Source organism: Dermacentor silvarum, chromosome 4, assembly GCF_013339745.2.
Source record: "Dermacentor silvarum isolate Dsil-2018 chromosome 4, BIME_Dsil_1.4, whole genome shotgun sequence".
Taxonomy (NCBI): Eukaryota; Metazoa; Arthropoda; class Arachnida; order Ixodida; family Ixodidae; genus Dermacentor; species Dermacentor silvarum.
Window position 1 is genome coordinate 178,505,417 of NC_051157.2, and position 22,145 is coordinate 178,527,561.

General features: G+C 45.3%; 2 protein-coding genes across 2 annotated transcripts in view; one reads left to right on the top strand and one right to left on the bottom strand.

Annotated features, from left to right (window-relative positions):
- Positions 1 to 22,145, bottom strand: part of LOC119450786 (mediator of RNA polymerase II transcription subunit 30) — a 164,350-nt gene that overhangs the window by 100,169 nt on the left and 42,036 nt on the right. The window lies entirely within an intron of this gene.
- Positions 13,097 to 16,964, top strand: LOC125944853 (uncharacterized). Its single transcript, XM_049666238.1, has 3 exons — positions 13,097 to 13,402; positions 14,147 to 14,329; positions 16,555 to 16,964. Exons 1-3 carry the CDS (start codon positions 13,369 to 13,371, stop codon positions 16,773 to 16,775), a joined length of 438 nt encoding a protein of 145 aa, XP_049522195.1. The 5' UTR covers positions 13,097 to 13,368; the 3' UTR covers positions 16,776 to 16,964.

The following is a 22,145-nucleotide window of genomic DNA, read 5'->3' on the forward strand; positions in this document are numbered from 1 at the left end:
CGAGGCAGAACATAGGAGTTTGCCAGTATGGTCGACAGAAACCACTGCGAAGCAATCGGAACGCTCGTACTGGGCTGCATCGACAAAGGCTGCGAGATCCCCACTATCTGCAACCGATTTTAATAAAGAACGGGCCCGAGCTATGCGGCGCCCTACATTGTATTGCGGGTGGACATTTCTTGGAAGTGCAGCTACCGTAAACGTACCTCTGATTGAGGACGGTAGAGTCACTTTACGCTGGTTAGTCTCCGTAAGACCGCAGCCTATGGATTCCAGGATGCGCCTACCAGCCCGCGAGGACGATAGACGCACGACCTGAGCCATCTGCTGGGCCTCGATCACCTCCGCGAGTGAGTTATGCATGCCTAATTGTATGAGCTTCTCGGTGCTGGTGGTGATAGGCAAGCCTAGAACTCGCTTTATACTTTTGCGCATTAGTGCATCGATTTTTGCCTCTTCCCTTTTGGACCAGTGCAGCGCCGAAGCGACGTAATTAATGTGGCTCATGAGAAACGCATGGTAGAGCCGTAGGAGATTGCTCTCGCTCAGCCCTCCCCTGCGGTTCGAGACCCTGAGTATGAGGCTAAGCATGTTCTCTGTCTTGGAGGTGATGCGGGCTATTGTCTGTGAGTTGCCCCCTTTGGACTCCAATAGGAGTCCGAGGATCCTGATGGAGTCTACCCTGGGGATCATCAGCCCATCCCTTGTGTATAGAGATATGGGAATCTGCTCTAAAGGAGTGAAGTTTCTCACCTCTTGTCGTGTGGGTCTGTACAGTAATAACTCGGACTTAGCCGGTGACAGGCTCAGGCCCGAACCGACTAGAAAGTTCTCCGTGATGTCTAGTGCCTGTTGAAGCGCCTGCTCTACCCCGGCGTCGGACCCTCCCATGCACCACACGGTGATATCGTCCGCGTAGAGAGCATGGTTAGTCCCGCGCACCATGGCGAGTCGCTCCGAGAGGCCCTTCATGGCAATATTGAAGAGTAGAGGAGATATGACTGCCCCCTGAGGGGTGCCTCTCGCTCCCAAGGTAAATTCCTCGGATTTGACTTGACCGATCTTGATGGTAGCCCTGCGATCCCTCAGAAAGGAGCTAACGTACGCGTGGAAACGTTGTCCCAGCCCCATATCCGAGACCGCCTCCAGCACAAACTTGTGCGAGATATTGTCAAAAGCTTTGGCCAGGTCTAGAGCTAGTATGCCTCTAGTATCCCTGGTGTAGTTGTCAATAATCTGTCTCTTGATAAGGAGCATGACATCCTGTGTGGATAGTGCAGGTCTAAATCCCACCACATTGTGTGGAAATAGCTCTTTGCACTCTATGTACCGGGATACCCGATTGTGAATCGCATGTTCAGCCACCTTGCCCACGCAGGACGTAAGCGAGATGGGCCGCATGTTCTCCGGCGCTAGAGGTTTACCTGGCTTTGGGATGAGCACAACCGAGGCCGTCTTCCAGGATTCGGGGACCAGCCCCATCTCCCAGATTTTATTGACTTCCTCAGTGAGCTTTTCGATGGATTTACCGTCCAAGTTGCGTAAGAGCTTATTTGCGATTCCATCCGGGCCCGGCGCAGAGCGCCCGTTGAGCCCATGGAGGACCTCCAGAATTTCGGGCTCCGTAAAAGGTGCGTCCAGCTCCTCAACCAGTCCCCCCCGGTAACGAGGATAGTCCGCATCCCCGGAAGGGCCCAGCGGAAGATATCTGTCCGCTAACCCCTGCAGGAGGGCCTTTTCGGACACCCCCTTCGCCTTTTGGCTATGAACGATTCTGTCAATAGCCAATCTCTGATTTCCCTTGGACTGCGACTCATCAAGTAATTGTTTGAGGAGGTTCCACTTCCCTCCCACTCTCATCTGTCCGTCAACCGAAGAACATACTTCGTTCCACTGCTGTTTCGACAGTTCAATAGAGTATGCTTCAATCTCACGATTCAGCTGCGCAATTTTCTTTCGAAGCCTGCAATTTAATCTTTGCGTCCTCCATCAGGCTAGGATAGAATTCTTGGCCTCTAAGAGGTGCGCGAGGCGCGCATCCATCCGATCAACCCTCAGGTCTGTTTTGACAACCTTGGTCGCAGCATTAGCATCCTCCTTGAGCCTTGCAAAGAGGCTGTCTAAGCTGTCATATTCATCCTGGTCCTCCTTTCGCAATTTCCGAAAGGCATCCCAGTCCGTCACTTTAAATTCTTTGGGGGGAGCTGCATTGACTGCTAGGGTAATAACCAATATGAAGTGGTCGCTACCTAGGTTCTCTTGTAAATTTTGCCACCCTGCCCCTGGGACGTTCTTGACGAACGCCAAGTCCGGAGTTGTGTCTCGGGCCACCGATGTGCCAGTTCTCGTCAGGTATTGCGGATCCGTAATAAGTTCCAGCGAACAGTCCGATACCGCCTTTAGGAGATTGTTACCCTTGGGGGATTGCCTATGGTTGCCCCAAGCGTCGTGCGGAGCATTAAAGTCTCCCGCTACCACGATGGGGGCTCCCTTGGCTAGAGCCACCGCTTTTGCCATGATAGAAGCGAACGCCTGCCGGTTGTCCGACGACGAGCTGTAGACATTCAGGATGAAAACGCTGTTTTTGAGCCAGCTGTTGGGGATGATTTCGACCATAATCACCTCCGCCCTGGTTTTGCCCAGTTGTAATATGTGTTCCTGAAAGGAGCATTTTCTTGCGACCAAGGTTGCCAAACCACGCTTCCCCTCCTCGCGCACCGAGACTACTCGATAGCCCGGGAAGGTTAGCGCATCACCTAGAGTTTCCTGTAATATAATTACGTGCGGTTTGACCGCCTGAGAAGCAACAAACTGCTGCAGCGGAGCCCTGCGCCTTTTGAAACTAGCGCAGTTCCACTGCCACATGACCAGCTGATTAGTGTTGCCCGCCATGATTACTGTTCTCAATTAGCCACTCCCTTATGGGGTTCACTGCTACAGCGCCTGAAGGTGACTGTGCAATGCTCGGGCCTTTCGGAGGCGAGCGTGCCGTAGCTAGCGCTGCCTGCGTACTTTCAAGAGACGACACTCTTTTAAGTAGGGTAGTCATGCTATCAGCAAGTTGTTTAATCGATTGCTGCATGCTTTTCAGTGCCTTGGTGTTGGACTCGGTCTCCATAGAGTCCCACTCCCCTTGCGAGGGCGAGGCCCTACGTTTACCCGAGCGCGCCTGTGCCTCCCCTGGCGGGGGCATCTGCTGTCTCTCGCCCTGCGAGGAGTAAGATTTGCGGAACGACTCAAAGTCAGCCCTCATCTGTTGAAGCTCGGCCTTAAGGCGAGCATTCTCTTGGATCAACGTAGCTACCCTGGGGTCTTCCCTATGCTCAGGCAATGCTACCTGCGTTACCTTTCGTGGCGGCGCCGCTGGCTTCGGCTTGGCACGATCCGCCCAGGTAGGCTCTTTCTGGATCCGCACCCGGGAGTGAGAGCGCCCTCTGGAGCGAGAGCGATAGCTGCGCCGGCGGCCAGCGGGCGTGACGGAGCGCCCCCGCCTGGGAGCACTTGCCACGCTGGAATCACGTGGCCGGCCCTCCTGGGCCAGCTGTTGCTGAGTCTTTTTGGCGCGCTTTCGGCGCCGTCTTCTCCGTCGCACGACGTAAGGGACTTGAAAGCGTTCTTTACACGTTCTGTCCGCCATGGGATGTGGCCCTCCGCAAAGGGCACATTTCGGTGAGCACTGGTGATCTTCGGGTGGGGAGGCGAGTCCACAGCCTCTGCACACCCTCTTGTTTGGGTTGGGGCAAACATCGGCCCTGTGGCCTAGGCCTGCACACGCGTAACACACGTCGGTTTGGCGCTTGTAGAGTGTGCAGCGTAGCAAGCTGACGCCGCACATGACGTAGTTTGGCACCTGCATGCCGTCGAAAAGCACTACCACCGTCGTGGTGTTCTTGATCCTCTTGGCTTCTAGGGCCTTTGGATTTCGGTGGTTGACAATCATCGTTTGGAGCTGGGCCTAGCTGATGTCGGTGTCCACGCCTCGTATGACTCCTTTACAGGTGTTATCGGGGGCCGCCATATATGCCGCCACCTTGTATGATCCTTCGCTTAGTCGAATCTGTTGGATCCCTGCGTAGGCGTTTGCATTCTTCTTCGCCGGAGTGGAAACGACGAGAATGTTCTGGGCAACGTTAGGGCAAACGATTTCACCCTCGGTCTCTGCCGGGGCTAGAGCAGCCGCCATTGCAAGAGCTTGTGCGAGCCTAATTTGGCTTGTTTTTCTGATGTCAAGTCCGTCCCTCGGCCTGACGATAATTCGTATGTGGTCCCTCGGTAGCCGGGGGAGCCTCGATGCGGCTGCGAGGCGCTTCATCGCGCCTTGCGGGGCTGCCGTGCGGCGGCCTCCCTTCGAGCCCACGTGCGATGCGTTGCCCGCCGAAACTGGCGTTTCTACACGAGCTTTCTTGTTCCGGCCCAGCGCTGTCGTCCAACCAGGGCTATTCGCTTCTTCGCGAGAGATATCCTCTCCCTCCACCATTTCTACTTCGGGCATGTTGCCCCTCTTCGTCGAGGTAGGCCTAAGCCTACCCGCGCCTCGCCGGCGTGGTCCACACGAAAAGTTCCAATAATTTGGCAAAACGATCACTCACCGAAAAAGGTCCGGTATCGACGTGATCCCCTGAAGTTACTGCGTCGAATGATGCACAGCTTGGCCACGGGAACCACAAAAATCCGACCGAAAACATTTAAATGAGCCGGAGCCGATCTGTCCACATCCGCACTGGTCGGTGCCTTCTTCTTCCTCCCAGCTTAAGAGAACGTGTAAAATCGATTTCGGAGCTGATTAAGCTACGTCCAAACGGCGCGAGCAGTGTATACGGTGCTTGCTCTAGAAGCGGCGCTAAATATGAATTCCAAACTTTCCGCTCATGAAATGAATTAGCATTAGTGTGTTTTGCTCTTCGTTCTTTATTTGGCAAATATTTTGAAGCAGCGGCTTGTCATATTTCTGACTCAGTAAAGTTTCTCATGCGGTCACTATCTGATTATCTTCTGCCTAATCACTCGCGGTTGTGCTCAGTTTCGTTAGGTTTGTTCTTGCTGCGCACAAGGCTTGAAACGTAGCTGTTCTGTACACTGTAATACGTACCTTGTAGCAAAGATGCATCATCGCTAGTAACTCGCTTACTCTCGTGGACCGTCATGAAACATTCAGCTTCGACCATTCGTACGCTATCGGTGTAGTCCGTCATTTATTGTGTGTATAAAGTGCACATATATTCAAGTGTGCGCCCATTCACTTATTCTTAACACATTGGCGAAAGAGTGGGCGTTAGTTTCCGTGCTGGTTGTGGTAGATGGGTGTAGATACTGTGCGCGAAACCTACTATGACAGGAAGTGGCGCTACTCCCTTTATCATTGTTTAACGAGCGGTACTCACTCTTGCCGACGTACCGGGGCTGAAGCCCTTTCTTTAAACCCTTATAAAAATGACTATTGAAATGTTGTTGGCATATTGTTGAGGAATTGTTGACACAATATCCTTTCAATAATGTCTCAATAGTTATTGAACGTACACAACAATAACTCAATAATAAAGTTGTTGAGCGCTTCACAGCCGTAAAGTCATTGACTAATTGTTGTTGACATATTGTTTATTTATTTATTTTACAGAATACCTGCGTCGCCTCGAAGGCATTATCGCAGGGGGGGGGGCAGGTAGATAAATATATGTTAAATCATTCACAGAAATAAAGAATAAATGCACAATGCACTTGTGCAATGCACATGTGTGTTGAATAATGTTGAGTACTATTGAGAATTGTTGAGCAATATTGACATTAAATATATATCTGAAACACACACATGTAGACGTGTATGTGTTTTACACATATATATTGCTTTATTGTTCACTTAATCACCACTAAATATATAGAGTGTCACATAACTTGAACCAAATGTCTATCTCTCGAGTCGTAACTGGGGGAGCTTGTGGCAAGACGACGCTGCCGCAGGCGTTCCACTTCGTTTGCCCTAAATTCAGGGTCGGCGGCTCTTCGCTGACGTTTCGCCTGGGCTTCGGAAGCCGTCACGCTAGAATCAGCATGCTAGAATCGGACGACAAGCTTCGCTTACTAGAATTGGACGACAAGCTTTGCTTACGTAAGATATGCCTTTGCTTACGGAAGATGCTTACGGCGACAAGCTTTGCTTTCAGATATATATTCAATGTCAATATTGCTCAACACTTCTCAATAATACTCAACATTATTCTACAATATGTCAACAACAATTAGTCAATGACTTTACTGTTGTGAAGTGCTCAACAACATTATTGTTGAGGTATTGTTGTGTACGTTCAATAACTATTGAGGCATTATTGAAAGGATATTGTGTCAACAATTCCTCAACAATATGCCAACAACATATAAATAGTCAGTACTCCATTTTCTCGACAGAGGAAGGGCTGTTGATTTTGTCTCTTTGGGTCCCACGTATGACAAGGGCAGTTCAAGGAAGCGTTACAGGTCCCCGTGCCCACAGGGGATATGTGCCATTGAGCTTGGACCCTTTCTGCACAGCCTCCAGGATCGGCCCACATAAAAGGGGTGCCATTGATCTTGGACCCTTTCTGCACTGCCTCCAGGATCGGCCCACTTTATCTGCCCCTGTATCTATCTGCCTTTTGAACGTCGCCACTGGAAATGACAAATAAAACTTCAGCGTAATAGAAGTTACAGCTTGAGTGATATTGTCAAGAAACATTGGGAAGAACTCGCAAGCAATTTTTTTTGTAATTTGTTTGGAGAGTAACTAGCATGTGTAGTAAAGGGTTGGTGCCAGAGACCGCCTTTTTTCAAGTTTTACTGGTTGCTCGGATGATCTCGTTTTGTTCTCGCAACTTGTCATAGTGGTTTTTGATGTGCGGCAATTAAAGCCAGTGTCAAGCAGACACCATTTACTATTTTGTTTGCCCATATGTTTTGTTTATATCAAGTACAATGCATTGCATGTACTGTACGCTATATTGCACTCTACGTCCATGCCACAGTTGTACTCGTGCCTACGGGTGACTAAATTTCATTTTCAACTTGCCGGCATGTTCTCGTTTTGAATGCCCGGATAACAGCTTTGGCTTTTGGCTCAAGGTCACTTGAAGATCGCCGACAACGGGAGCTAAAAGCATTTCATGCTTAAAAGAGTAGGCAACCTTAAACTTTGACTTAGGTGTTTCTTTTTGGCACTCGCATCCCGGCGTTGGTGTTCTGTGCTTTGGTAAGCAGTAATAAGTGATTTCTGTTCAATTATAATTATTCCAGACACTTCAGTAACTCAACTTGAACTAAGCTTATGCTTTGATATCATGTCTATAAAGAAACCGATGGATTTTGCACTGTACTACTTTTTTTCTTTTTTTCCTGATTTATTTTTAATCTGGTCTCAGCTAATTAGTTATAATTATCCCAGACACTTCAGCAAGTCAGCTTGCAACAAAACGTATGCTTTGATATCATATCTATAATGAAAGTCATGAATTCTGAAATGAACCATTTTTTTTTCTATTTTTCAGATTTACTTGGATTGCGTCCCTGGTCGTCTCAGCTAATTAATTCTAATTATTTCAGACACTTCAGTAACTCAACTTATAGCTCAACTTATGCTCTGATATCATATCTATAATGAAATTCGTGAATTTTGTACTGTACTATTTTTTTCGATTTATTTTCACCTCTTGATCATCTCAGGAGGTGAACCGGAAGTACTGTCCAAAGAACAAATGGCACTCGACGCTCCTGCCACTAAACACTCCCGATACAGCTTTCTATTGCTGAATACGTGCAACATAAAAGTGATTTTTTTCCTTTTCTTTTTTTTTCGAGCGTGAAAGAAGCCCGCGAATACACGCAAAATTGCCGCACAACTAGCCGCTCGAGGCACTATGCGTGTATCCGCGGACTTCTTTCACGCTCGGAAAAACACTTTTATGTACCACGTATTGGGCAACAGAAAGCTGTATCGGGAGTTTTTCCTGTTGCTCTATAATTTTCTGATTGACACTTTTCATCTAAATATAATATCTGAGAAGCTAATTATTTATTATTAATTGATTAATAGTTATTAATTATAATGATTATCTAATTATTTATCTAATGCAAAAAATTGAGTATCTGTAAGCGACGGCAAACAACATTACCTTGGTTCTGTCCAGCTACGTGGCATTTGCATATATTTAAGTGTCGGTGCAAGAAAGTTGGGACACCCTGTATATACTGGGTGTTCAAAATTATAGGCTTTACGAAAATTTTTAAAAATCGCTTGTAGCAGGTAGCATAATTCTTATCGCTTAGCTTGGTTATTCGAAGAAACGGACATTAGTAACACAAGAAATTAAAACTAATATTCTAATAATTAACAAAAATTGACAAATGAACTTCTTAGTTAATTATTTTACGACACATATTGCAATATATGAATTGTAGCCGGTGAGTTTGCAAGACGCATCCACCTAAAATGAATTTCCAGGATAACACCAGTTTCGAGATATTATTGCCCAAACGCCCAAAATACCTGGGCGTTTTAGTTACTTTTGTGCTTCAATGCATAAAACAGCATTTTGGTAACAAAGTAAGTGTAAAAACAGTGCATTTTTACGGCGAGTTTCCAAACTGGTGTCATTCTGGAAATTCATTCCAAGTGGATACGCCTGACAAGCTCACCGGCTCAAATTCGTAAATCGCAATATGTGTCGTAAATTAATAAAATAAGAAGGTAATTAGTGATTTCTTGTTAATTAGTTGAACCTATGTGTCGATTGCTCGTGTTACAAATGTCCGCCTCATCGATCAGCCCAGCTAAATGATAACAATAATGCTACCTGTCACAGGCGATTTCTAAAAATTCCGTAAGACTTAAAAATGACAACCCTGTATATATATATATATATATATATATATATATATATATATATATATATATATATATATATATCATCAGCCTATATTTTATGTCCACTGCAGGACGAAGGCCTCTCCCTGCGATCTCCAATTACCCCTGTCTTGTGCTAGCGTATTCCAGCTGGCGCCTGCAAATTTCCTAACTTCATCATCCCATCTGGTTTTCTGCCGACCTCGACTGCGCTTCCCCTCTCTTGGTATCCATTCTGTAACCTTAATGTATATATATATATATATATATACATTAAGGTTACAGAATGGATATATATATATATATATATATATATATATACAAAATTGGAGCACAAGACAAACGTCCCAACCAGCAGTGACCAATGACCGATGATTGGGCACCTCCTGGATTCCCATCGGCTTCTATTGTAAGTGGCCAGTGCCCTGTCTGTGTCAGATAACGGCATTGCCTCCATGGTAAATATGGGCAAGATGGTGGGAAAAGTAGTATGTAAGCATAATAAATTATTATGTTTTGTAAAGAGTGCGTTTCGTTTAGTTGTTAGCCCTTAGGTAACAATTGAATGAAACAAGTTTGGGTGATCTCTGCGACGTGGTGTCAATATTTTACATGAAAGCCTAGGTCTATTCTGTAACACGTAGAGACGGGGTGCTGGCCAGTGTGCTGGGAAACTGCTTGGCCACCACGCACAATCTACGCTGTTATACTTTGCCGGTGACAAATCGTAGCGCAGAAGCACAGGTACAAATGTTTAATCAATGGGACGGCATGCTGTCTACCGTTTGGCATGATGTCAAACTAACAAGCACGAACAGCGACAATTGTGTACGTTACTGGTCCGTAGTTCATTTGGCGCCGGTTGCTTCACGTATTAAAATAAATATTTCTTTTTAATACAAACGATTAAAGCTGTGCGCGCACACAGGGCGCGACATTTGCGACGTTTGAATTTTGCACTATTTCCCGCGCGCTCCGTACGTGACCGGCCGGCGCACTGCGTTACCGCGATAAAGAAAATAGTTCCTCAAGGAAGCTAAGCAGAAAACTTTCACACTCTTGCAAACCACAGAAATTGTTAAGAAATACCATTATATTACAAGATTTGTTAATAAATATGGCAATTTATATCTATGAAAGCGTGGATTTGTATGCGCGTTTTTGTGTGAATGCGCGCTTGCGCTGTTGACTCTTTGGCGCTAGGGTTGCCAGATTGGGCTATTAATAGCCAAATTGGGATACTTTTTACCCGCCGCGGTGGCTTAGTCAGCTAAGGCGTTGCGCTGCTGAGCACGAGATCGCGGGATCGAATCCCGGCCGCGGCGGCCGGATTTCGATGGAGGCGAAATGCAAAAACGCCCGTGTGCTTGCGTTGTAGTGCACGTTAAAGAACCCCTGGTGGTCAAAATTAATCCGGAGCCCTCCACTACGGCGTGCCTCATAATCAGAACTGGTTTTGGCACGTAAAACCCCAGAGAGAAGGAAGGGATACTTTTTACGCGGCTTGGCGTCGATAATTCCGAGTTGGCTACGTGGCTATATTTGGGCTATTTTTGTATGAAGTACTTCCGGGTCCCAGGCACCACGTCAGGACTGACAAAATTTGGGAACGCCGGTTTATGAAAACCCAAAGCTCATTGCTGCTAAAAAGTTATGTAGGCAATCTCGAAGGCTGTGTTTTAGGCAATGTCGGCGCTGAGTGGATGGCGTTAAGTCATCGCTGCCGTGTTTACACGTCTTTCCAGGCTAAGCTCTCTTTTTGTTTTGGTTTCGGCGCCATCTCCTGCCCCTTCACGCGTGGTTTAGCAAGAAAACCGTTCCCAAAACTAAGCATGGGCAAGTGGGCGAAATACAGCCGTGCATATAAGAAGGAATGGGAGAAGGACCCCTCTTTCAAAGGTAAATTTTACTTTATGCGCATATTTGGTTTTAAAAGCGTCTGGTGGTGCGTTGTTTCGGAATGGAGTAAGATATTCGGCAAATTTCTTACTCTATCACAAAATTTCCGAGATTCATTCCGCATTCGAAGGCAACTATTGCATCTGCAAAGCATATAAAGCTATTCAACATTTAAAATATTGCTGTTGAGAATGAGGAAGCTTTAAGGTAGGGTCAAGGTCTTGCGTGAGGCTCCCACGTGATCACGAACTTCGGCACAGGCACCAGCGCACTGTCGCACTTCGTACTTGCTGTGGACGCACTTTGTATTCGCTCGTCGTCTGCCGTTATCTCAAGATCGGTAGCCACGGCAAGGTGCGCGTTGAGGACCGCTGCCGTTCCGACCCCTCTTGTCCTTGTAGTCTTTGGAAAGACAGGTATTGCCGGCCCATCGGCTTTATTAAAGAAAGGATAATCGAATGCGCTATAGGATATTTATTGCGTTTCCTTTTTGCAGAAGCAACAACGCACGTGCGCCATTTTCAGTTAGTGTGACGTAGTGACGGTAACGGAGGGTGCGCCAGCCTGGTCGAGCCGAGCATCATCAAACTTTTGGCTATGTTTTTGGCTACTTTTGGGTCACAAAAATTTGGGTCTGGCTATATTTGGGCTACATTTTGAGATAATTCGGCTATTTTTTGTTGGGTCCATCTGGCAACCCTATTTGGCGCATTCCGGAACTTTGTGCGTGCGGCGTATGTGTCCGGGTTGCGGGATGAGTTTGCTGCGTTTTCTGTGCCCTTTGCCTCGCTGTGACATCTTTGGTATATTCCAACTTGTTGCTCGCTCGTTATGGGCTACACGTTGCCTCGAAGATCACCATGATCGCCTCCGACTCAGCCACATCAAAGGTGAGTGAGTGTTTCGAATTCCACTTGCTCGTTCTTTGCGACGCTATCAGCAAAAGTGCGTACAGAGCCCGTGCGTGTCTTCCACGCGCCTCTGTGCTCGTTTTCATTACTAGTACTATCCTTCCGTTGCGAGAATTGGTTGTGCAGCACTAGATTTGTGATATTGAGCATGAAGTTTTGTCCTGATTTAACTTCACAGCGCGTTTGCGGCGACGTAAAGCAGCTATGTGGAGCCAGCTAAAACGGTGCATGTTGTGCGCGCCACGATTTTTGGTACGGTGTTCCAGCACCGATTGAAATTAGCCTAATTAATGAGCGCTCGTGCTCTGCCGTTTTAGTGGGCAGCTATGTGGAGCCAGCTAAAACAGGGCATGTTGTGCGCGCCACGATGTTTGGTACGGTGTTCCAGCACCGATTGAAATTAGCCTTATTAATGAGCGCTCGGTGCTTTGCCCTTTTCGTGGAAACAATGCGACGTGAAATAATCCGAACTGTACTGTAATCAAATATATTTCGTTCGCGCAACGCCGTCCATTGACGTGCATCTACTACATGGCGTGTCGGGATCGGCGAAAATATGCGCAGGGCGTTTTGCCGTTCTAATGTATTCTGCTACGCTGTTCGCTTCAGGATCGAGTGCCCAGAGTCCGCTGACACGCCGTGCGGTAGACACGCGCTGTGGCGCGATAATAATAAAGAATTGCAAGGGCGTATATGTGATTCTATGTGATAGGTGAGATAAAAAGGGCTGATGCCAGTGAATGCTGTGAAATCATCAGGTTATGTGTGGTTTGTTTTCCGCCGGTACGCGCGCGGTGAACTTTTTTGTTAACCATTATCTCCCTTCGACGCCATCGAGTACTTCGCGCTAACGCCTTCGCGTAGGCGCTCTATATTCACGGAAAAGGCAGATTCTGTGGCATTCTATGTTCTGCTTTAGTGGGATGAAACATTCAAAATAATGTCATCGTGTGAAGTTTCAGCCTTTGGCCCTTCAGTAACTGATTGATTTAACTGAGTTCGAAAATCAGTAAAGGAACGAGATGCTTGGGCATATTTGCCGTGTCGTCCCACTGTGCTCCCAGTGGCATGTAAGCGTTATCGACAAATGTCAAAAATTAGCAAGGCTTTTTATGAGATAGAAGCAGACAGCTATGTCAACAAGTTATTTTTGCTTTGAATTCACACACTAAAGAGGAGAGAGAGAGTTAAAGGGGAGCGTATCCTTGTGATCTAAATGACGCTTTGCCGTAAGCTTGGAACAATGGTTTGTTGGTGGAGCAGTTCTGTGGAATACTTAGAGAGTAAGCAAACTGCAGTAGCAGCAGTTAGATGGGGAGTAAAAAAAAATGCAACACAGGTTTTATATGAACCAGCTACCTTTAAGATGTGGCCGCAACAGTTCATGCAGTAGATGAGCAAAGATAATTTTAAATTTAGGAGAGAAATTAAAAATAAATTATTTGCCCACCTCACACTGCCAGTGGCAAGAGCAGCCATGCTTTAATGTTTTCAATCAGTCATTTATATCCATCCATTTATGTCGGCCTAATCGTCCATGTAGATGTTTTGATTGTTGCTTTTGAGTTATCGTGGCGTCACATTTTAATACTGACATCTGTTTTCAGAATCAAAATGAGCCTGGAGACGCCACAGCCGGAATGCGAAAGGTGAATTCTTTGGCCATTCATCGTCTAGCGTCACCATGATCAAATGCACTGTTGCCAGGAGAATGTATTGCCGGGAGGTATTCTCCTTAAGATTTAGTAAAAATGGTAGCATTAAGTGCCTCCTTTGCGATTTTGCATAGCCTTTGATTTGCGAGTTGATTCATTTATTTGATGAGGTGGGCAGTTGGCACACCCTGTCTTTGTGTCTTATGTACACATTCAGCTGAGTAGGTCTGGGACACAGCAAGCGAATCTGATGTGTAGTGGTAATCGCATTAACGTCGACAGTTATCTTCCTGTTTGAGCATCTACTGCTGCTTGCCAACACAAGCAGCAGTTGCCCACGATGGCGTGAAAGAGGTTCATTGAAGAGTGGCACATACTCTGAGTCACATACCCAGAGATCCAAGCAGGTCCATCAGATGGTTATTAACCCACTTCCCGTCTACATAGCAGCCCTACCCATTAGGCCATTGACCACCAAGTGACACAAATTGGCTGGAAAATAGTTAAAGACCGACACCCGAAAGAATGTGAAGTATCCTAAAAATGCTACTTGCATTAAAGTTTTCAATGCTTTGGTTTACTTACTATTTTATTTTGTACTGGGTGAATCCTTGTTTTTCTGAAGCACATGGCATCCTAACAGCATAAGCTATGACATTCATTTTAGTTGTTTTTATTAGTGACATTAGTTGACATTTTAGGTCTGGAGCAGGCAGTATTTCTGTGATTTATGCGGAGTGTGGCTGTTGTGTAAATGTGCTTAACATGCTTAAACTACCTCACTAATATTTACCTAAACGTGCCGTTTCACATAGGTTGGAGAAGTGCTCATTCAGATGATCCTGGCACAGCTTGCCATGGTGGACCAGGCAAGTTTGCAAGGGCCTTGATTCACCATGTGTTCACAGAGAACCTCATGGGCCACTCACTTCTCGGAAACAACACCACCAATAGGCAAAAAGAGGCTCTTGGCCTTATCAGGGTCAACGCTGTTATAGGCAAGTACCGTACATCCTTTTTCCCATTGCATTTTTGCATTCACATTTTGTACTTGGAATTACCAGCTTGCTATTAGCACAACAAATGACTTTCAAGTAGCCTGTGTCTGCAACTACGTGCTACAATAGCCTACTATTTGGAATGAATGTTCATTTGATCTCAAGTCTCTAACGCCTCCATACTAAAGTGCTAAATTTTAAAAGCAGCCTTAACCGCCAGAAGTAATTGGTGGCTCCAACTGACAAAGTTAGGTGTATTTGCGCATTAGTTGGACTACTTGACTGTCATTGCAATGAACAGTTGCAATGAAGCAACTACCAATCTGTAGTACCAATCTGTGAAGCTTGCTACCAATCTGGTGCTGTAGCGGGTGTGCTTAAATAGCCTGAAAGTGTTGTTATAATATAGGAATTGTGGAGAAGCTATGCTCAAGTGCAGTTACTGCTCAACTCGAGGGACAGCACTTCCACCAAATTTCAGCAATCAAAATGGCCCTCCAGATTCTGTAACGCAAAACATAGTGGTTTCACCTATTTCAACAAGCCACGTTGAATTAAAGTTGCTCCTATCTTGAAGGAGGTCCATGTGGTGGCAGACAGTAGCCTTTAAGCAGAGGGAGCTTAAGTTACGGGGCATAATTGTTTGGTTGTTTCGATCAAAGCAGCAATAGGAACAGTTGCGAACTTCGTTGTCAACATTGCTATGTTTAGCAATGTTCATTCATTCTAGGCACTCAACCAATTAAGATCCAATTTATCACATTGTATTCTAGGATGTGGAAAAAACAAAGGTATTTATTTGACTTTTCCTCACGTTCCCATAAAATGATCAGTACTCAATAGGCCCTTGGCAGCTACTATATAAAGCTTCTTACAGAACATGAGGCATGTCCACAGCTCCCACTCTGAAATTGTTGGAAATGTCTCCTGCTTTCTTACTTCAAGGACGCCCTTGCCTGTTTTCAGCGTTATTATAAACCAGTGCTCAAGTACTATGGGTTTAGATTTATCAAAGATTGGATGAGCTTTGTAGGTGTTCATGTTTAACCCTTTGAGGATCGCATATTTTCTGGCAAACGTCCCCCATTTACGCGTTATATTTTTATTCTGGATTGTTCCTCAGAGTGACCTTTCGAGAAAAAAAATGGGTAAATAATTTTTTAGGTCACAAAGTGACAAAGGTTTCTTAGTGTCCGCTGTTTTACACCATGTTTATTGTAGCATGCAGGGAAAACTAGCATAATCACATTTTTTAAATGTAATGACACTCACAAAACATTAAACTAGGTGAATACTCCCAAACTACTGCAGTGATGGGCACCATAGAATAAAGAGAAAGATCAGTCTTGGAAGAAGCCAAGGGGCAACAGCACAATCAGGATTTTTGTAGAAGTCGCAGAAGGTTACAGAATCTGTAATGTGATGCTTGGGAACACTTCATTCTTAAAGGGTATGCTTATTTATATGTTCTTTCGCCGCCTCATATTTATGGTCGTGACCACACGATTTGTTTCCACCACTCTACATGCATGGCAGTGACTCTCAAAGGATTAGCAGAGCCAGTCCACTTGCATATTTCTCTTGTAAGACTGAGCATTTGTTCGTATTTCTTCTTCGCATTTATTTGTGTTAGTGTAACCAGGTCGGCGTGCAACTGCAGTAAATCCTCGTTATAAGCAGTATTTTGTTTTCAGTAGAGAGGCATAATAATGTTCATCACGATGCGAGAAGTGCACTCCAGTAGCATATGAGCTCGTAAAACAAATTCAGATACACCATACTCAATTCTGGCCGCATAACCGTATTTGGAGCAACTCCTGCAAGGAAAAGTGCAATAAAGTGCTGCACATTTTGATTATGATTGTTGAGAGAACTAATTTTAGTTGCCAGTAGTCTTTCTTTAAGTTTTTTCACCAACAGTATGAAGTCTTTTTTCCGCCATTTTGTTCCTAACAAGCAACGTTCATATTTTCACACCAAGGATATTTATGAAGTTATTCTGCCACAGTGGGCTTTTCCTGTTTGCCTTCTGCATATTGTACTAAGTGGAGTCCTCCGGTGCCACTCCACTTTGAAAGCTGGTCATTCTCTAGAATAAACTCGTGAAAACTTGGAATAAACAAAACAAATGAAGCAGTTTCATTATAACAGGGCGTACTGTATGTCGCACTTTTGCATGTGGAACATTGATCTTTAACGTCATGCAGTTTTTCCTTTTTTTACAGGCTTTACCTGTCACAAGTTTCCTGGGACAAACATGGCCTACATTAAGAACACTCTGGCCTCACTTCTCGCAAGGGACCTGAAGTGTCCAGAAGAGCTCAAGTCTGTGGACAGTTCAAGTGTTGTGCACTTGCAGCCCTCAACATTTTTTTACTATGATGTTTCTAGTCACCTGAAAAGCCCAGGTTGGATGGTTCAGACACAAGTACTGTGTTGTGATTAATAATTAATTGCACAAGGGTTGCGCTTTGTATTTTAGTACATTTTTACGTAAATCTTTAATATATTTCTACAAAAGATAGTGTTTCTTGACTATTTTATTTCATAGGTATCTCGGGTCATTTCATGCCAAGACAGTTCCATGACGGCACACCATTTCAAGTTTGATAAAGTAAAAGTAGGCCCAGTGAGAAATTTTACAGAAAATTAGGTTTCATACGTACACCGTGCTATTGTCAGAGTGGTTCTGTTTAAGAAAAACTACATATTAACATTTGTTTGCAGTAATGGTTTGTTTTGCTATTTCAAAATAGTAAGAAGTAAGTGGTAAAAGTTTGCTTAAATTCAGAGTGCAACAACAGTTCTCGGGCAAGGCAGCGATGTGCTTTCTTGTACGCATGAACCTGATTTCTTGCAAATTCTTTCACTCTAACTTGTTTTGCGGCACTCAAAAATTTAAAAAAAATTCCTCATGCCAGTTCCATTTAAGTCTTCCAGCAGGTAACTAATGGCCACTGTGTATCAGATAAAAATCTTAAGTAGTCAAAGTGAATAAATCGCTTGGTATGTAATGACCTGCCCAGGAACCTAGTAATCATGGCAGAAAACGCAACTGCATCGTGCAACAAGCAATGCAGCACAATAAACTGCTCCCATGGCACAAGTTATTGTAATTACCATGTCGTTTCAGAGGTAGATAACGTTTAGTAAAATGGGCACACCATTTAACCAATAAATAAGAGTCTCAGTGGGCTCATGCAAATTGTGCCATGATTAAGTTACTGGCTACCAAATAGAGAAATCAAGTACATTTTAAATGGTATTAGCTGTAATGCTTGTACAATATTTATTTTATATTTATTTCAATTTTGAGAAATGTTTTACTTTAGGGCCACGCAAACTTTACATCTCTCAGTATTCAATTTCGTTATTGTATCAAGCTGCTGGCAGTTTGTAGATTGTGTTAGGAATTTTTTGATCTCAAGGCACACATGGCTGTACAGTTAACAAATGTTTGGCTTCAATAAACAATTCATCTAGAAAAAAATGCTTTTTGTCCACATCAATTTTGAGCTGTTGATTTCGTGAAGGAGTATTGATTTTGTGTGTTAAGCCAACTCAAAAACTGGCCTAATGGTTCTGCTAGCAGCTCTATAATATGTTTTATTACAGGCTATATTTAAAAGTGGTTTTGATCCCTGGGTGACCCAGGTCTGCAATACAGAAGTGCCTGCATTTAAGTTTGCCCCTGTCCTCTAGTATGCAAGGACCACATCAATATGGATGGCATCACTGGTAATGCTATGAGACTCAACGTAGCTCAGCGGTATTTAAAGAAAAGTCTAGTGCAGTTTTCAACACTATTCACCAAACAGCATATTTCAGTGGGCTCTCAAGTGATTTCAATAGTGACGTTCAACACTGCTCCAATAATATTTAAATGGTGTTGCACTATTGACTAACATTGCACGTTGGGCTTGTTGGTATAATGGAGGCAAAAGGCATAGTGCATCAGAAACAGGACACAAGAGGAAGAACTCAGACAACACACACGTTTGGTGCTTAACGTGTGTGTTGTCTGTGTTCTTCCTCTTGTGTCCTGTTTCTGATATGTAGCACCTTTTGCCTCCATCAAGCAATATTGACGTTTAACGCTCATCCAATAATACTTCAATGGGGTTTCAATATTGATGTTCAACAATGCTTCAATAATATCTCAATGGGGTTTCAATATTGATATTCAATACTGCTCCAATAATATTTCAATGGGGTTTCAATATTGACATTCAACACAGTTCCAGCATTATGTCAATGGGGTTTCAATATTGGCATTCAACATATTTAAACAATGTCTCAACAGGTTTTCAATATTGACATTCAACACACCTTCAACAGTTCTTCAATGGGCTTTCAATATTGGAATTCAACATGGTTTCAACAATCCATCAATGACTTCTCAAATTGAAACGACCCAATGATGTTTCAAGAAAATGTCGCGGGCCAATTTTCAACACCAGTCAACAATTTCCTCAATAATGTTTCAACAAAGCCTCAATGTGCTTTCAATGCTATTTGTTGACATTGACCAATGACTTTTCAACTTTTCAACAATTTTTTTGTAAGGGAAGGTTAGCGATACAACACTGGAGGATGAGCAAATTTCTGTATCCTCGAGGAAAGCCGTACATATCGAAGTGCCGGAAACACGCACGGACAGTTGCAGCAGCGGTCCGCGAACTTGGCCCCACATATTCATTACATTCCTTAATATGCCAGTCACTATTTTTGCAACCAACTACTGCACGCGTCTTCAATCCACATGATTCAAACCAGCATGAATGGAGCACAGTGTGTTAGCGAAAGCTCAGCTGCAATCATGCGAACGACAATTAAAATTTGGAGTTGGATATCTCGGAGCACAGACATGCTAGAAGAATTCTTCCAAGTGAAACTTTGTAGAAACACGACTGCTCCTAACTTTTGAATACAAACATATATACACTTACTGCAGTCAATTAAAAGTTGATTAGTCAATTTTAGTTAATTGGGCTGCTGACAGCGATAATTATCATCTCACTTTGTGCCCCCTGGCCACATAACTTATTTGTGCAGGTGGTCTTCACGTACCTCCCAGCGCCTAATTTTAAGAAAACCATAAAGCTTAATTTTGAACACCCGATATATCTAGCCTGTATTGTTTCTTATATTAAAATAATATTTTTTTTTGTGACCGGGCCATCACCCTGTCAGCGAAGGGCGATGCAGAAATCTGAGGGGGGGGGGGTCAGGACATTCGGACATCCCCTCTGAATCCGCCGCTGAAGTTATAGCTTGGAACTTAGGTGAGCTAATCGTCCCAGAATGATCTTACTCACGGATGGTGCAGGCTGTTTCAGACTCCACGCTGTATTATATCAATAGAGAAGTTGTCTTCGTGGACTACACATTCGCGGTGCAGTTTGTCTAGGCTTAACGATGAAAGGAAAGTCCTACATTGGCGTTTAGTTTCAGGCAAGGGAATATTCGCAGCCAGGAAGTACGAAGTCAGGCGACATTCCGTGTCTGGCGCTTGTCGTCTGCTGATTGAGAAGACGACGGGCAGTCAGCTCTAATTGGCTATTATGGGCGAGCTCGACCACTGGAAAATCTGGCGCCGCCGTCGGCGTCACGTATGAGGAATCACGTGGACACAGCGGCCGCGTCGGCTGCTTCGGAAGCGCCATTGCGAGCTGAAAACGAAAGTTCGAGGTCTCACTTGCACTGCGGTTCTGATTAAGTGCGGAGGTTTTCCCGCTTCGGGTGTCTGTTGGACAACACTTGAATGCACTATAAATATAGTGGCTACCTTTTAAGGCGTCAAACATGGTAGGCTACTGCTCGGAGCCGCAGTGCCGGACGTACGCAACGGAGCACGGTGCCTGCCTTCACACGGACCCACAGGACAAGAAGCTGCGTGAAGCTCGGATCGCGAAACTTACAACCGGCAAGCAGCCATCGACTACGTCTCGGATGTGCATCAAACACTTCCGCGAATAAGGTTTCTGCTACGGCGTCGGGGCTGCGATGTTCGCGGTGATTAGAAGAAAGCGCGCACTGAGGCTGTCGCCCGCGCGCGCTGCCCGGTTAATGTCACGAAGGTTTGGCCTGTGAACTTGTTGATGCTAGATACTGGCAACTTCACTGGAATGGAAAGGGAACGGTAAGAAGCCCATTAAAAAAGGCATGACATGTACGCTCATGTTTGTGGTAGCACTAAGCAATCAATGTACTGCATTAAGAAAAAAATCACAGCATATCCACGAAGTGAATGATGATGAGTGGGCGAAGCACCGGGGGATCATTCGGGTAAACCACATCTACGGACGAGAGATAAAGAGAGCGCGCGTCGGGAACGAGAGAGAAAATTACACCATCTTCCCGTAGGGGAACCCTGAGTAGTATGCGAAGCAGCCATGGGGTCGACTCAAGGTAGTTTTATCAGCTGTATAAACTTGGACATGCAGCAGCACCAGCAACGCGCAGAACTGTTGTCGACGCCGTCGGCGTTTTGCCCACGTTCGCACCGAACGCGCGAAAAGTGGAACCGGAACCGGAAGTGGAACCGGAACGCCATCTAGTGAACACTTCATAAAACTACAGGTGGCTACATACTACTACTGCTACTACTACTACTACAGAGGAGGGAACGACCCATACCCTAAGGAGCTTCGCCCCTAAAAGAAGCAGCAGGAAATTGCGCGCTGAGATGACCGATAAACATGTAGTATGACGCTACTTGAGAAATAACGGTAGTGAAACGTCGAATAATTTAGAAAAAAAAACGATTTAATCATCGCGACGGCATATCACAAGTCGCCGGAGGCGTCGAATTCCTTAGTTATAACGAAATTATCATTGAACAGTTCTGATAGTCCACGCAACAATGGTTGCTTGTTTACTGTCAAATGCTCATATGCTGCTGCCTAAAGGTCACGGCACGGAGCGAAACATTGTGCGCGGACATGCATGCAAACGCGTAGTCAGTCGCTGCGAACCCGTGCGATCACTGCATTGAGGCTTCATTCTGTTATGATCCATTTGGTTATACAGACAGCCTTAATTTCAGTTTCTTAAGCGAAACGCCAAGTTTGCGTCACGCTACGAAAGCAAAACGGGGTGATCAGTGCCATTTTGTACGCGTCGCGCCTACGTCACGCGCACCTCCAAGATAATGGCGGAATGTCCAAAATATAGCCCACGGAGAGCGTACTCTCAGTGGTGGTACAGTGGTTATAGCCACTGTAGTGGTGGCCATGGCCGGCTCTTTCTCCGCACTTCGGCGCTCGCACCGTTTCAAAGGGGACGCTCATATCCATCCATCCATTTTCACTCGTCGAGGAGGCTTTTGCGCGCTACGTTACTGTTTCTGCGGCTTGGATGAGAAGAGAAAAAAATCACTCAGAAATTCCTCTGGGAGTTGCCTAATTATGCGTAACGATATTTTGTCACTTGCTCATCTCCACGTAGCCCGGTGTCATTGTCAATGTTATCAAACTTGATCCCGCCAGTACTAACGACAGCGCTGCGGCGACACAAACTGGTGCGGACGGCGGCGCAAGGTGCATTGAAGACTCAGGCAAAGTACTGAAGGTGGTGGTGCCAGGTGCGCTGATGACATTCTGATCAATAAAAGCCCTTATCGCTCTTTAGCACCTTATCCAGCCGCGCCGAACCATTATGAACCGTGATCAAACGCACTCCGGCGGCGGCTGCGCATGGCATGGCCGCGCGGACAGTATGTTGAAAGCGATCTGCGATGTGGACAGAGTGCCGATTGCTGATCGTTTCGCGCGCTGTGTTATCGTCGCTTACTTCGCGTTGAAGAGAGACGCTG

Bases quoted from the DNA above. Each gene is read 5' to 3' on its own strand.
- LOC125944853 (XM_049666238.1), top strand. From the start codon at position 13,369: ATGCACTGTTGCCAGGAGAATGTATTGCCGGGAG. The intron at 13,403-14,146 runs GTATTCTCCTTA...CGTTTCACATAG, and splicing joins GGAGAATGTATTGCCGGGAG to GTTGGAGAAGTGCTCATTCA. The intron at 14,330-16,554 runs GCAAGTACCGTA...CTTTTTTTACAG, and splicing joins CAGGGTCAACGCTGTTATAG to GCTTTACCTGTCACAAGTTT.